The sequence below is a fragment of the Glossina fuscipes genome, unplaced genomic scaffold (assembly GCF_014805625.2).
Source record: "Glossina fuscipes isolate IAEA_lab_2018 unplaced genomic scaffold, Yale_Gfus_2 114, whole genome shotgun sequence".
Lineage (NCBI taxonomy): Eukaryota > Metazoa > Arthropoda > Insecta > Diptera > Glossinidae > Glossina > Glossina fuscipes.
Genome location: NW_023998457.1, coordinates 4,125,814 through 4,141,952, shown reverse-complemented (window position 1 = coordinate 4,141,952; position 16,139 = coordinate 4,125,814). Strand labels below are relative to the sequence as shown.

The 16,139-nt window shown below is 34.4% G+C and overlaps 2 protein-coding genes across 3 annotated transcripts in view; both read left to right on the top strand.

Annotated features, from left to right (window-relative positions):
* The first annotated feature begins 5,787 nt into the window (after positions 1-5,787).
* Positions 5,788-14,900, top strand: LOC119640037 (probable serine/threonine-protein kinase ndrD). The gene is made up of 5 exons (XM_038037811.1): positions 5,788-6,010; positions 6,330-6,559; positions 11,980-14,309; positions 14,406-14,822; positions 14,886-14,900. Exons 1-5 carry the CDS (start codon positions 5,883-5,885, stop codon positions 14,898-14,900), a joined length of 3,120 nt encoding a protein of 1,039 aa, XP_037893739.1. The 5' UTR covers positions 5,788-5,882.
* Positions 14,361-16,139, top strand: part of LOC119639994 (rho guanine nucleotide exchange factor 17) — a 47,716-nt gene continuing 45,937 nt past the window's right edge. Inside the window, exon 1 of one of the 2 annotated variants that reach the window (XM_038037754.1) lies at positions 14,361-14,822. The gene's annotated coding sequence lies outside the window, so the exon portion shown is untranslated. The remainder of the gene's footprint in view (positions 14,823-16,139) is intronic. The other variant, XM_038037752.1, reaches the window with a different exon arrangement.

Here is a 16,139-nt window from a genome sequence, read left to right as displayed (position 1 = left end):
TTTTTTAAATTAATAAAAATTCCTATTACTCGCCTTATCGTAAACGGTGTTTTATTTTTTATTTTGCTTTTAAAATCCAGATTTATCTCTAATCGCATACTTTCTACAGCACTTTTGCAAATGTAAAAAAAAAAAAAAAAAAAAAATTTACTTAAATTATCTTCAAGAAGAGCAATCATTATCGCAACTATTCATAGCATCGGAATGTTATCTGAGGCAATAAGCAAGAGAGTCATTTTCGCCTTGAGGCGAACTTTGAAGACTTATCATCTCATTCGGATAGATATATTATGTATGTAAAAACGGCAAAGCTTTTTTGATTAATTCTCGACGTGATGTCAAGATGAACGGATCTCTTCTCTTCGCTTAAACATTTTGATGACTTTGACAAATTTATAAAACGAAAAAAAAAACGCAAATGCAAATACTTTTTGTTATAAAAATAAGTTGGAGACGGCCCACAATTAAATACCCCACACCGCCTTACAACAACTCTGCCCAATATCACTTTGTATTTGAAATGGTCAAAAAAGTCGTTCCCCGGTTCGATCTTCAATAACATTACCCGGTGGGACACGCCAATTATCATAGAAGCATCTTAATGCCAAATAGGTTTAACATGAGCAATTAACACGGACAGACGGACAGGCAATTTTGTATCGATTCAAAAAGTGATACTGAATCGATCAGTATGATGAAAGATGAATCTATCTCAATTCCTTTTCGGTTTTGCATACATCTGTACAAAATATATAATCCCTTGTATTACAAGTGGTTGTGATGGGTATAAAAAAAAAACCAAATTCTAAAAGGTATGGAGTACAATAACTGATTATTTTCATTTTTATAAACGTCGTCTAGGATCAATCACAGAGTAAATATAAAAAATGTTCCCCCTTCTCCCTGTTGTAATTTCTGAACAATGGCCGGCAATGCATGTAATTTTTCTGGTGTTCTACGTTTACGTGGTATAGCAGGCGTGCCGTGCCTTATCTCTAATATCTTAATTTACACGACCATGAGAATATTTACCGCACACGGATGTACCGATATATAGACCTGTGTAGATCAATACAGCATTTTATGCTCGTTAGTTATGTATATACTTTAAGGGGTTTCGACGCGTTCTCCTGGCTACCGCAAATGTTTTGACAAAATATGCTCTCCGGAAAAAAGGCGTGGATTTTTCTAATATCTTCATATTTAATGCTCCCGCGATTTTGAGGTAAGCAAAGTCACCACGAAATTCCGTGGTAGCAATCGGCTCAGCCGCCACGGTTGCCTCGCTCCCACGCAGACATTTTGCAAACAGTAACAATTCACATGCAACTAGGTTAAGTTCGTTGTAAAAGAAAATTTGGCAAAATCTCTTGATGTAGTTGATTGGTAACGTTTGAGGTTATGTTTAATCATTTCGTTCTTGGTGCAAATACAGCCAAGTTGCTATCGAAGTATAGGCTTTTCTAACTTTTTCAAAGCAGTGATTGACCATTGTTGGGGTTATATGTCGATTGGAATTGGAAAAACTTGCATCGATGAAGGGCGATTGGACGAGAAGAAAGGTGACAATCTGTTTGTCTTTAATGCCTTGCAAAGAAATTTCGTACGCACTCACGGTTCGGGCGCCACCTATCCATGATTCCGCCTTTTCTAGATGCACATGTTGTTTTCCACCTGTGTCCAAAGTATTTACATAAAGCAATGAACTTATAGAGAGCATAAGGTAACCCTCTCAAACTAGAAACTCAACTTAAGAAAGTACATCCCTGTGTATTTGGTATGCGTGAAGTCGGAGAAATAGCTGTGAACGATTTCTGCTGGACTTTCACGATCGAGCTCGAGCACGAAGATGTTATGAAACGAGTTAACTATTCTTGAAACGAACATGATTTAGTACACATAGATCAGCAATCATTTACACTGTCCCTTGTCATACGTACTTCAGTGTTCCATTACATCTTGGGTACTTTATTTTATGGTACAGAAATTTATTAGCTTTTTTAAAAGTTAGTTTTTCCCAAAGTTTTTGCGTGATCGCAAGGATGAGAAGACTTATGCCCAAGCCCAGTTATATCTTTCTATTTATCTCTTTTACGTAGTTATTTAATTGCTTTCTTAAATTGTTTTCTGCAGCACCCCGTAGGCATGCATGATCAGCATCAAATTGTAAATCGATTTAAGCATGTCTGACATTTTCCTGCTCGCTTCAAGCCTTGGATGAATATTCAAAGATCTAGGACGCAGGTTGATATTGCAAATGTGCCAACTCGGTCAAGGGATAGCTTTGTAATACAAGGTAAAGCTAAATCTCAGTTTTCAAAAGCAAAGAAAAAAAATTGTGTTTTTTTTTCGCGGTTTAAGAAATACAACAGACACAACGTTGAAAAATTTGCACATAGATACTATAACAGGTCCTCCGGCAATTGCACAAAAATGGGAAAATTCACCAGTACCATTGCCGAAGCTTCAATCCTCTACCAAAATGCTTGCAACCTTCTAAAAGAAACTTCTGGGCGCCCATAAAATATACTCCTCATCGATCGAATATGAAATTTTGTATCCATCTAAGCAGGTTCATCTATCGATCATAGCGTCTTCCGGTCCCTGTGTTTATATGCTAACGTACGTAGTCGAAAAAATTAAGCTATATGCTTCAGATTCTACAAAAACCTTGGAGTTGGTTAAACAAACGAGCGAGACTAGTCACAGGGCACTCCCACGGTAGACACCGTTATGTCGGGTTTAGAGTTTTCCTCTTTAAGCAATTTTAAAGATTAACTTAATTATGATAAGCCTTATAATGAAGATTTAATTTTTAATAATTACTATACGACATATTTTTCTTTAACATTACATACATATTTTAATAAATGTGCGTTTATATAATATGATGATATTGCTGTGTAATCTCATTTCCTTTAGTCACAAATAGAGTCAAACTATAGTTAGTTATTATAGGCAATGATGGTCTTCAATAGTTAACTGTGTATGACCAGCGCATGTGTCATACTCCGTCCAATCCGTCCTTATTGGATTTCCTCATTATATTCTGTCATTATGAATGTGTGTGCCTGCGACAATAATGTATTTTAGAAAATATATTTGTCGTTTTATTAAGTCATTTCATTACAATTTAATTTCTTCTTAGACTTACACTGTGTATGATCGCACACTTAACTGGTTAAACAGGCAGCTAGCAAAGAGGATTATTCTTCTTCAAAATAAGAAAAGTATATCCTGACTGCTTTAGCTTCGAGTCATTAACAATTTTATTATTAAATGTAAAATTAAGTTAGAAATAAAGATGCGAAATTATCGCAATGAAATGACCATGAATAACGATATTGTTATGTAAAATGCCGTCTCTCAATTTGATGTCTTTTTTATATCCATCACCGAAAGATGGGGGATATATTCAATTTGTTAAAACGTTTGCAATATCCAGAAGGAAGTTTCCGACAACCCACAAAGTATATATATTCTTAATCAGCATCAAATTGTAAATCGATTTAAGCCTGTCGGTCTGTTCGTCGGTATAATGTCGGTTGTAAATATTCTCCTGGCCGGAAAAATGAAGTTATCGACATTGAAATTGGCAGACACATTGGAAGTTCTTCCACACAAGTTGATATTTGAAAAGGGGCCAACCACCAGATAAATGTACACAAATTTGAACGCATATTCAATGGGCGATGCTGTAATGCCCGTATAAAAGTGGAAAAAATTGACCATGCCTAACTAAATTTATTGTGTACGCCCAGAAAGAGGCATCGAAAATCCAATAAATTGTCTAAATTCTTGGCAGTTTCAAATTTGAAATGCGCCTAAACGTATCGGTCAGTACGTCTGTCCATCCGTCTGTTCAGGCAACTGTGTAGTATTTGTGGTAAACATACCACCGTCAGCGAAAATTAAGATATTGACTGCAGAATTTGCAAAACAATTTGGAAATGACTTTAACTTTTCCAACGACACGCCTGCAACGCCCACTCGCCTCTTCGACAAAAAACTTGTGTTTGGAAATTAGAAAAAATCCGTTCCCGCTACTTGATTCTCTGTTTACAAATTTTTTGAGAACAAGTTGTTAATACCAGATTTTGGTCTGATATTTTTGTTAATTCAATCTGAGGGATTTTCCGGCAAATTTTGTTAATGTTTTTTACTAATTGCCAGCTACATTCTGTGCCTTAACATTATAGCAACTAGAAGCAATGTATCGTAAAATTTTTATATGCTTTTATTCCTCTTCCGAGAGTTTAGAAAAAAGTTTCGTTTTTCTATAGAAATAGGTATTAAACCTACCACATTTTTAGATAAAATTGAAAGAGTATTTGAAAAAAGAAATGTTACGAGTCAATTTGCCCAATATAGTGTCCAACGAGAGGCATTACTTTTCGTAACGTTTGTGTGAAAAGAACAAATGGTCGTTTGAGTAATGGAATGGAAGCACCGTTCGAACAAACAATTAGTCAACTATTAAAACTCATATTAATCGGAAGAAAGGTGAAAAAGTAAATCTGATTTCAACTAGCAAGGACATCTACCAAATACGTTGCCAAACAAAGTTATAGTTGGATACGCTTGGAAGCCAACTCTGACCAAACTAGGAGGCGTAAAGTATATTTGTCGACATCTAATGAAGCTATCTGCGAATACCTTTCAAACAAGCTACACATTTCCAAGTAAATAGTGTTGGAATTTTATGATTTCGATCGACCAGAGTCTCAAATTTAACCACTTTCCCTTAATTAGTTTATGCTAACATACCGTATTTTTGAAATATAGTCCTGGAAAGCCGGATTGGAATTGTTTAGCTTGCTTGCAAATTATTTTCACAGACTCATCAGATTTTCGCAAAAATATTTCACGTTTCTTAATCTGGCATTATTTTACAATACCGAAAAATGGTGCCATTTTCGATCACCACAAGATATAGCTAAAGAAAAAGAGTGCTTCCATTACTTACTGTAAGAAATCGCAAATTCCATCCATCCAACATTACAGCCAACGCATTTAAAAAAAAAAACAAAAGTAGAAATAAAAACAATATCCTGCACCAACCTGCAATCAAAAAAGTGATCAAATCCGAACCGTTTTCAATAGCCTTTACCCTTAGACCAAAACAAGGCAGTACACCAAATTTTATCAAAATATCTTAAAACTTGCCGCCTGCATGTTGGCTACGAAGATCCAAGGACGGACAGACAAGCTTAGATTGGTTTAGAAAGTGAATTTTAATCAATAGGTTTACTAAATATCAAGCTTTTTAAAATAAGTGGCTTATAAGTGGTTGTTCCGGAACATTTTCAATAGTGTAATTGGGCCAAAGTACTTCGGTGTGCGAAATGTCATTAAAATATCTCCGAAATTGCGGATTGTAGCTTGAACATAAGAAAATAGACAGACAGAGGGACGGACAAACAAGCTTAGATCGATCCAAAAAGTGATTTTGTCTCGACCAGTATAATAAAGTTAGATTTATCTCACGTCTTTCTTCAAGTTCCGTACAACCGCACAAACTCAATATTACTCTTTTATCCCAAAGAAAAAAAAAAATGTCAATATATTTCATGCTTACCTTCCGGTCAATGTATGCCCGTAAGTATATATAAGAAAAAATGTTCGCATTTCCATTTAGATGATCAGCCAAAATATTAATTAGGTTAACTAAGCATCTACATGCACTTACGCGCAAATATGTTTATTTTTCATTTGCAATTATTCTTATTTGTATATATACAAAAAAAAATATATATTTATGTGTACATACATATTCGTTTAAATAAAATTTCAATCGATTTTTACTTTATGATCACAGCTAGTTGAAGAATAGAGAAACCAAATATGGTTTTTAAGCAAAATTATAAAAAATTGAAATAAAAATGCCTGAAGTACATGTCAAACAATGCGAGGATGCCGATATAAGGCCGGCAACGACAACACGACACACAACTACAAGAACAAATGGCAATTATCCAAATGAATTACTAGCTCAAACCAAGTGGAACAGGTGAAGCATTTCAATAAAAATAAATTTTTGCATGAAATTCTTAAAATAATAATAATAAAGGAAAGAAGAAGAATTGCCTTTAAAACGAAATGAATTGCATGTTAAACTATGTAAGCGCATGCATGGCTCATAGACAAAGTTTGTTTGGTATAGAAATTGTTAATAGAAGTTGAAATGCCTTTTTTTTCTTTAGCATACTCTTAGGCTTGACATGTTTAATATTTTATCTTGCAAAAAAATTTAAATTTAAATTATTTTTGTAATTTTCGAATAAAGTAAACTTTTTTATTTATTTATTTATTTTTTTTTAACTTTTCAGATCTACTTCACTTACTAAAGATGTAAATGATTTGCATTTAAGAAATCGCCAACTTGATTATGATATAATTGAAAATTTCCCTTTAGATAATCATAATGATTGTAATTCAAATGTAGTCGTTAACGAGCGAAATTTCTGTTGCTCATCTTGCATCCCATCAAGAACAAAATGTTCTTCGTGTTGGCATTTGAAACGTAAACATATTATTAAAAAGAGTTCTTTTGCTTCAGGTAAGTGTATAAACGAATTGGTATTTTTAACTCACTTACTGCCAAATTAATTCAAAGTGTCTTACCTTTATATGAAAGAAAACATGAAACGATTTAATTGTAATAATACATTCGATGTACTGACAACAGTTGTTTACCGCAGAACTTGGTAAAGCACGATTTTGATAGAAGGCTGTTCAAAAATTACGATAATTATAACACGGCTTAACCAGATAACTGTATCGACCTCTTTAGCGATATACTCATACACTCGTCAAACACAAAGTTATTGTCATATGAAATTAGGTTGTAATGAAACGTCTTGAAAAAATGACAAAAATATTTTCTAAAATGAAGGATGAACGGATTATGACGTATATTTTCGTCACAGTTGGTTCAAAATTGGATTTTCAACTAATTTTGAGAAAAAACAAGTAAGGAAATTATATCCGATTGCGGCGGAATTTCTCATACCCATCCCCATGATCTAAAAAAGGAAAGAACTAAATTTTCGTACTACAGAATAAAACTGGAAATTTATATGTGGTTCGTGGGTGACTTTATGAGTAACAAGAAAAAGCACCGAAAACAGAGGTCTTTACAGTTTTTGTAACATAAGAGGGTCGGCGTTGTAGGCATGTTCTTCTAAACATTTGGGTGAATTTCAAAGAATTTTTACCCCAGTCATAGCATAGTTGTACAGACGGACTGATGGACAGTCGAACAGGTGGATATGCTTTGGTGCATTCCGAATTTGAAACTGATCCAGAATTTTTACACTTCGTAGTTTACTTTATGTGTTATAAACAAAAATGAAATTATGACTCACTAAAAAATTAAATAGGCGTGGCTGATTTTTTTAGAAGTACTATAGCAATGCCCATAGAAAATACTTCTAAATTTTTGTCGATTTATCTGCTGCAGTTTATGAGTAATGCGCAAGAAATCAATTTTTTATTCGTTTTAATAAATAGAAGTGTCCTCACTTTACGTAGTACTGTAGATATGTTGTTCGACCGATGTGGCCCCTTTTTAATACCAAGCTGCGTGCAAGAGTTTCCAACGTTTCCGCCCGATTTCAAATCGATAGCTTCATTGTTGCGACCAGGAGAGTGCCAACAACACACATCATAAAGAAACGCAGACTGACAGACATAGCTAAATCAATTTAGGATTTCACCCTGATCAAGAATATATATACTTTATAAGGTATCTGAAGTTTTCTTTTGAGCGTTATATATATTAGTGTAAAAAAATAAAATGAATATAACCCCACCTTAGAGTGGAGGGTATAAAAAAGGGATCGAATAACCGAGTTAAGATAAGGCGCGATTCGAATAATCCTTATTGAACCAGGGACGCCCGCAAATATATCTACATTCAATTAATATATTCTAACCGAATCGTCAAAGTTATTATCATACCCTACACCACTTATGGTACAGTACATTTTAGTAGGGTATATTAAGTTAGTCCGGAGATATGTAACACGCAGAAGGACTTAAGATAGACCCACTCTTTACTTTACTGATCGATTCAAAATCATAATCTCAATTGATCTAAGCCTGTCTGTCTGTCTAGCCAACTCAAGCAAATATGTTTTACTATATAAAATTTTCATTCATCGTCTTTTATAATTCTTAGCTCACACGGTGATAAACATATTCGCTGACAAAGTTGTAATGCCAGGTTTAATATATACGCTTGAATCTCGTACTTGCACTGAATAGGGCAATTGGGTCAACGTAATAAGAAAAATAAACAAACCATCTAAAGATTGAAAATTCCTCCACCCGATAAACTATCAAAACGGGTGTATTTCGTTTATAGAATTGTATAAAACCATAACTTTAGCTAAAGAAGATCTAAGTTATTTTACTTAAATACATAAATGCTAATAACTCATGCGGGTTTAATGTTGAACAAATTAGTGAAACTTCCTAGAGGAAAAACGAGGTGTTCCCCTAGTTTGACCGGCCGTCTTACAGTCTAATGTGTCAGCTCCACAGCTCATTCTTGTCGTACGCATTTAGTCTGGGCTTAAACGGCTCCTTAGCTTTATTCTTTACGTGGACACTTTCGGTTTTCCAAACTTATGTCCATCCAGCACGACCGTTTCAATCAGAGACAAAGAGGAAAAACGCTTGATATTTCCTCTAAACCTATTTGTCGTGATCGGCGTTGCCTATCGACTGACAATCACATTTGAAATCAGCTGATGTGCTTTTCAGATCTGAGAATCGCTTAGAATTCTGGTAGATTTACCATTAATCTGCTAATTTAGTAATATATATATTTATATATAAATATAATTACAAAGAGTAAGAGAAAAAATTGATATATATAAACAGGTATTATTATTATTATTAATAAATAATATATAAAATTAATGCAAAGAGAAAAGTCTTAAAAGCACTAGCATCTAAGACTAGCGGCTTTATTAAAAACTCCACCGCCGTTGCGATTCGAACCCACTGCCGATTAATTACTAATCGAGATTCTTTGCCTTCGGCCGTTCAGGCAAATATAAACAGATAGAGTAACATATATGTGTGAAATAACATAACATAAAAATAGGCACCTACGTCTACGAGATTGATACTTTATATATATATATATATACATATAAAACGGGTGAGAGACACAAGTAAACTAATATATATATATAAAGGGAAGTATCTAAAGAAAACAAAGTAAACCCAAGTGTGGAACCAAAGTAACCTTGAGACTTGGGCGCTTACAACCATTAATTTGTTGCAGATTATTGGAGTCATAAGAGTAAATCAGTAGATCAGGAGATTATATGGGAGTATCAGATAAGGTAAAAGAAAAGAAAAAAAATTTCGGTTTTTACTCATAATTAATTGCATAAAAAGAAATTCCGGTAGATATGTAAATCGTATTGATTTTGCTGTTGACACTTCGTGTTGCACACATGAACGGCATATGTGTAATAAGAATCGCAATATGTAGCAATATTTAAAGCAGTTGAACTTTTATGTTTTTTTTTTTTCTACTTTTTTATGTTTTATTTTTTTTCTGAAAAGCAAATGCGCTTTACGATCTAACTGTTTGAGTGGTTTTCCAAAATTGTTTATAGCGTTTCCTTTTTATAGTTAAGCAAAGAAATCCAATGTAATTTCGCTTCACATTAAGTTTTATTATCGTCTTCTTATGTACATTTGAATGGATTTTATAACCTACACGTCTTGTGGTGCAGGGATATATTAAGCGTATAAGGACTTGCGATAGACGAAGCATTTAGTGTAGCGATTGCTTGTACCGTAACTTGTCTGTCCGTCTGTCAGACTTGTTTTCTTGTGTTCAAATTCTTGTGCTCAACTTACAGTCAGGAATTTCTCAGATATTGTAATGTAATTTGCTATTCCGACGAGTTTCGATTCAAGGCCGGAGCACTTTTTCTACCACCACCCATATAACACCTTATTTTGAAAATTCGTTATAAAGAAATTCTTGCCATTTTCAAACTTTTTCAAGAAAAATCACTGAGTAGCAATGGTTTGACTTTCTAAATTAGTATGGAAAACTTGGTTGGTCTGATGAATTTTTCGAGTCCCCACTCATATATCCATTCCTAAGAACACGAGATCTGTATATAATAAAAATTGAATTTAATTAAATTAAATTTAATTTTTAACATTTCATAGTAAAAGTTGGTTCGTAACTGTAAGTTGGCGAAAACCTTTGACAAAAAAACGTCTGTCACCGCATATAAGGCTTCTCCAGAAATATAATTTGGTGTATGCCAAAAAGACCTATTTGTTAGGATGAAAATTTGTTCATGATAGTAATCTGATATATATATTAAGTGGATCAGATTTGAACCACATGGGTCTATTCCTTGGACCGCACCCCATGTAAGCTATCCCAAGAATAGTGAGCTATTCAGAGAAAGGTTTTAATTTTTAATCTTTTATGATTGAAATTAATGTATAGTAGCGACCCAGCAAAAAGAATTAACTATAAGGAATTTGGATTAGCACAACATATATAGGGGTCATCATGAAAAGCAAGTCCCTATATGAAGAGAAAGTGTTTTGTTTACGAAGTAATCTGAACAATAATAAAATTTTCAGGAAATTGAAGTAAATTAAGTTTACAAAATTTAGATTGCGTTGAGCGAAGTTACGGGTACCGTCCAGTATGCGGAGTATTACGAAAAGTATGCTTTTGCATCGAAGTAATGTACAATTTTGGTATCTTATTACCAAACTGAGTGAATGACTGCAAGATGTATAGGGCATTTAACGGTCGGCCTTGTCCTATGTTCTTGTCCTTATAATGTTCTTACTTGTTTTTCTTTTCTTTTTTTTTTGGAAAACAGAGCTGATTCCAAATTATGTCTTTCTGTGGTGGTGTCAGTGTTTTGGCTGAATTTCAAGACCAACATGCATACAAGAACTACCAATCTTTGTGCAGAACAGACAGACGGAAATGTTTAAAACGAAAATGTCTACTTTATGGGTTGTCTGGGGCTTCCTTCTCGGTGTTGCAAACAGTTTGACAGAATGCATATCCTTCAGTGATGGGTAGAAAAACCAGCATGCCAAGTTCTTCATTAGAGAACAGAGAGTCGCAAATACCTTTTTGATATTCATAACAATTTCAATATAAAATAAGGTGTCATTGAATTTGGATTGTTCGAAAACTTTACGAATCATGCAATTATGCAATCTAAACATTAAAATTTCACACTTTTCCTGATATTGTTGAAGTTTTAATTTACTCCGACGGCAATAAAAAATGAGAGCTAAAATTCATTTAGGTAAACTTGTGCCATCATTTCGACGTCGACTAAACATTTTCGTAAAAATCCGAGAAGATAAGTACGCAAGGAATTAACTTAATCCTACTATTTATTTTAATAAAACATATACACGCACATAGTTTAGCGATCCTTCGTGCGTTATGCCTGTAGGTATTGAAATGAATTGCTTTTCTGTAACCGGTGTAATAAATATTTGCGATCTGCACAAAGTTTTTTCCTGAACGTTTGTTAACATAATGAAAATTTATTGTTTTGTTTGGCGAAAAGTTATTTTTAAATTTAATGCCTTTGCTTTATTTTCAAAACAAAATATAAACCAAAGAATTACGTATATATAAAAAAAAAAAAAATTTTCAAAACACTAATATTTGTTTGTCTTTTTCTTGTTTTTCTTTTCTCTCTTTTAAATTTGTCTTTTCATGCGATACGTTTACATTTATTGCTTTTCTAATTTGGGGATGTCGCATCGTGATAATCGTCTTGAATATCATCATGATCATCATTATTATCGTAATCATCATTATCATCATCATCATCATCATCGTCATCATCGTCGTCGTCATCATCATCCATAATTGCTATGATCTGACACAATGTGCTGATGACGGTGTACGGTGTATGTTTGTACACGGATTCTCATACATGAAATCAGCTAAAAATAAAACAAAGAGTTTGAATGAGCCACTACCACACTTGGCTAGATACCAAACGAAGAAATCCATCTCGTTACCGGCCACACCGAATTTAAATCATTTACGCAAAACGGTGCCGGTCCAGACATATCGTAAATTGACATTGGATAAGCAAAGTTTTTCACCCATTTCATCGAGTTGTGATAATAATTATGCCAATTTAATGGAGATTTTAGAGAAATCATCATCGATGTTTTTGCAAAATGACGATCATATGAAATCGAAAGAGAAATTTTCGCTAAGAAATTTAGAAAAATTCTCAGACAAAACAAATCATTTAAATAATAATAATAATAATAATAATAATGATAATGATAATGGCGTTCAAATACGTGTCGACACTGTCAACATGATGGCAACCCAACAACAACAACAACAAGAACAAGAACAAAAACAACAAGAAGAAAAGCAATCACAACAACAACAATCCCAGCAGAAACAGCAAATTAGAGCAACATTTGTTGGCCGTCCACCTCAAAGTAGAACAAAGACTGAAGAAAATTCAGCCATGTCGCCTACCGCGAAACGAACCCGAACGCATCGTTTATTCTCTTGTCAGCAGTGCTGTGAAAATATAAGTGTGAGCACGTTGAGTGCACAGGAGATGAAAAAATTCAGCCAGTGCCGTCATCAGCAAAAGACAAACGCCGCAAATGACTTGGAAAGATTTGAGCGATGCGATAGTGATTCAGTCTCTGAATTGTCGTCGTATCGTTTTGTATCGGACGAGGATGAAAGTTCAAGCTTAAGCGTTAACGATCAACAGCAGCAACGTCATCATACGACGTCAGGGCTAACGGGAATTTTAACTCATACGTACAGTGAAAGTTATGTCGACAACGACAGCGATATTGTTAATCATCACAACGATACGAAATCAACGAATACCAGTCTAAGTAATAGAGAAAATAACGATAGAAACAATAATAATAATAATAATAATAACGATTGTGAAATAAACGGTTTTCCTCATCATCATCATCATCATCATCATCAACATCATCATCATAATCATCGAGTATCATCGGGTAATACGCCTCCTCCAATCTGTTGTTATACAAATAATAATAAAGCGAACAGCGATTATATTGGCTCGGATTCTATATGTGATAGCAGTAATGTATCAAAAGCAATTAATATACCGTTGAATCGAAATAAAAATAATAATAATACGAATAATCGTTTATCTTCGGATGAGTACACGAGCGATGATTGCTTGCTATCGACCTCGTTACCACATCATTACAGCACAAGTTATGATGAAAACAATTTATCACGTCGAACATATTTACGGAATTCATTGAGATCACGTAAAGATTATCAACCACCGCCAATACCACCGAAACCGGTATCCAATCATTCAAGGTCACCATCCTACGATCCACAGAATTTTTATCGAAAATTGCAAAAATTCGAAACACAAAATACATTACAAAATCAAAATCAATTATCGCGTGCGTTTAACGGTAAACAAGAGCGTTCAATAACACCCGATAGTTGTGAGTTAATACATTGTTTCGGTTCCGGTAAGAAGCCGCCAATTATTAAAAAGCTTAATAATAATAATAGTATAAAAGAAGTGCAAGTGCAAGGAATTTCGAATGAAAATAGTCGAACGTATGATACTACACCGATTAAACAATCTTTGATTAATGATGAAAATAATCATTTAAACTTGAAAATTAAACCTTTAAACGGAGAGACGACAGTATTCTCATCAGTTCAGCATTCGTCGTCATCTCCATCGTCGTCTTCGTGTTCATCGATTACACCGATTTGTACATTGAATTCGGCGTCGTTGCATTCTAATGCCACGAAACGTACGTTACGTTACGATAGTCATGGTCGTTTGAAAGCTTCATCGTTTATCTCTCAATTACCGATTACAAATAATCGTAAACTTTCTTCATTGGAAACGAGAACATTGAAAAGTATCTCTTGCGGTAACGGTACTGGCGTTATTGTAAAATTAACGCCTACTTTAGGGCGCAAATATAATTTTTTACATAACTGTGCGATTAGCCATGGATTACCTGAAGAAACTGAAGAGGATTTACAAAATTCAGAAACAGAAACTCATTCGATCTCAGCTCCGGAAAGTCCAAATAAAGCTGATCATCTTACGTCGTTAAATAGAACGCAGCAGCAGCAGCAGCAGCAGCAGGAACAACATCAACAGATATTGCAAGAAAAACTATTGAAATCATTAAATGAAAATCAAAAACAAACTAAAACTCAAAGTGCAATATTTCTAAAACCTATAAATAGTCCTAATAATAATAATAATAATAATAATAATAATAATAACAATAATAATAATAATAATAATAAACAAACAAATCGAAAATTTACGAATAGTGCCAACTGTTTGTATTTGCCAACGCAGTCATCATTCAGTTTTTCAACATCACCTTTAAGCTCTCCCACTTCACCCAAGCGTTCGCTTTTACCGAAGCATAAATCTCAATCATCTCCACTGGTAGTCCATTACGGTACTGCTAGTCCGATTTGGTTAAGTTCAGAGACAATAGAATCTCAAACATCTTCGCAAAAATGCTTAGATGAGATTCAATCGAATTGTAGCGATCAGACGACAATATTTCATTTCGATAACGATTGTTCGTCATCGTCTTCTCCATCGTTGCCGTACGTGAATAATAATCATAGCAATTTCAATTCTGGAAATTTGTTAAGAGGACCGTTATTAGTGAAACGTATACCGGCGATTCAATCATTTGGTTACGTACCAACGCTTTCAAGCTCTTTGGAAAGTACTAATGCACCTGACTATCTTGAAAAAGAGGTAAGTTATTTGATTTACTAACTAAAATCTAAATTTTTATCCCTTTTAATTATTTGCCTTAAGCCAGGAGTGTTCTAATCAGGATCTAGCAATGTAAAAAAATCTTTGTTGCATTTTAAGATAAGCCATAACTAGTACTGGACTAGTACAGTATTGGTTTGATTTCTGACAACTCTATGCTAAATTTTTTCTTTTTTTTGGTAACAAGACCATTCACTGAGAAGGGTTTCTCTTAAATTATGTAGTAAGGGGAGAAGTGGGCAAGGGGAAAGAGAAAGGCTAGCGACCTTACAGACTACAAACGCCTTTAGCGATTGAAGCACGCACTATAACTACCTCTAAGGTAAATTCTACCGCATTAGTGCTTGAATCTGCGAACAGTGACGTGATAGCTGCAAACCTTACCTACCCGGCTACTCAGTCCGACATTGCATCCTTTAGGCTTTTCGTTTCCAATTTCAGTTATCCCGCAATATATTGATTGATTTAGGATAATTTTCGGAATCTAAGTCTGTCCGTCTAACAGTCTAACGTCTAACAGCTTCTCACGTATTTTTGTGTTTTCAACCTACAGGACCCAATATTTGAAATATTTTGGTGATACTTAGTACACTGACGTTCTTCGATCCATTGGCGAAAGCTATTGAAAATAGTTCGGATAGGCCGGCTTTTCCTACTACTTCTCAAACAACGCGTTGCTTTGAAAAATCGAGATTAACGGTAGGGTAAGAATCACATAGATCTGGTTTTTAGACTCTAACATATATCAGGATTATCATGAAAGGCAAGCCCGTACATGGAGAGAAGGTATCAATTCTAGTTTTCTATGACGAAAACTATGAAATAATAACACTTTTGGGAAGTAAATGAAGTTTACTAAATTTGGATCATCACATATGATGTTTTGGGCGTTCCCTAACGTGGGTGCTTTCATGAAAAGCATGCTATTCAGCCGAATTGTGTAATTTTTCGTGTCTGATTACCAGAACGAGCGAATAACTGCATTTAGGGAAATGGCGGAGGGTACTTGATGGTTGACTTCGCCCGACTATAATGTTTGTAGTACAAAGGAAGGGTGGACAAGTTTGCGGAACGCAACAGAAAGATAGCGGAGAGATAGCGCTGTAGAACAGAATATAACAAATATATATCAGAAAGATGACAGACCGATAGACCTAATTATAGCATGATGATAACTTTCGTTTTATATGTACGGATCGATTAGAGTCGGAGATGCAATGAGAATGCATTTTCCTACACCGTGTACAATCCCACACCGTTAGGGTTAAGCTTTCGCAGCAGGACGCTGCTTCAAAA

Excerpts from the sequence above, each read along its gene's own strand:
- LOC119640037 (XM_038037811.1), top strand. The coding sequence starts at position 5,883 with ATGCCTGAAGTACATGTCAAACAATGCGAGGATGCCGATATAAGGCCG. Across the intron at positions 6,011-6,329 it reads GCTCAAACCAAGTGGAACAG|ATCTACTTCACTTACTAAAG; the intron begins GTGAAGCATTTC and ends TTAACTTTTCAG. Across the intron at positions 14,310-14,405 it reads CTAATAATAATAATAATAAT|TCATCATTCAGTTTTTCAAC; the intron begins AATAATAATAAT and ends TTGCCAACGCAG.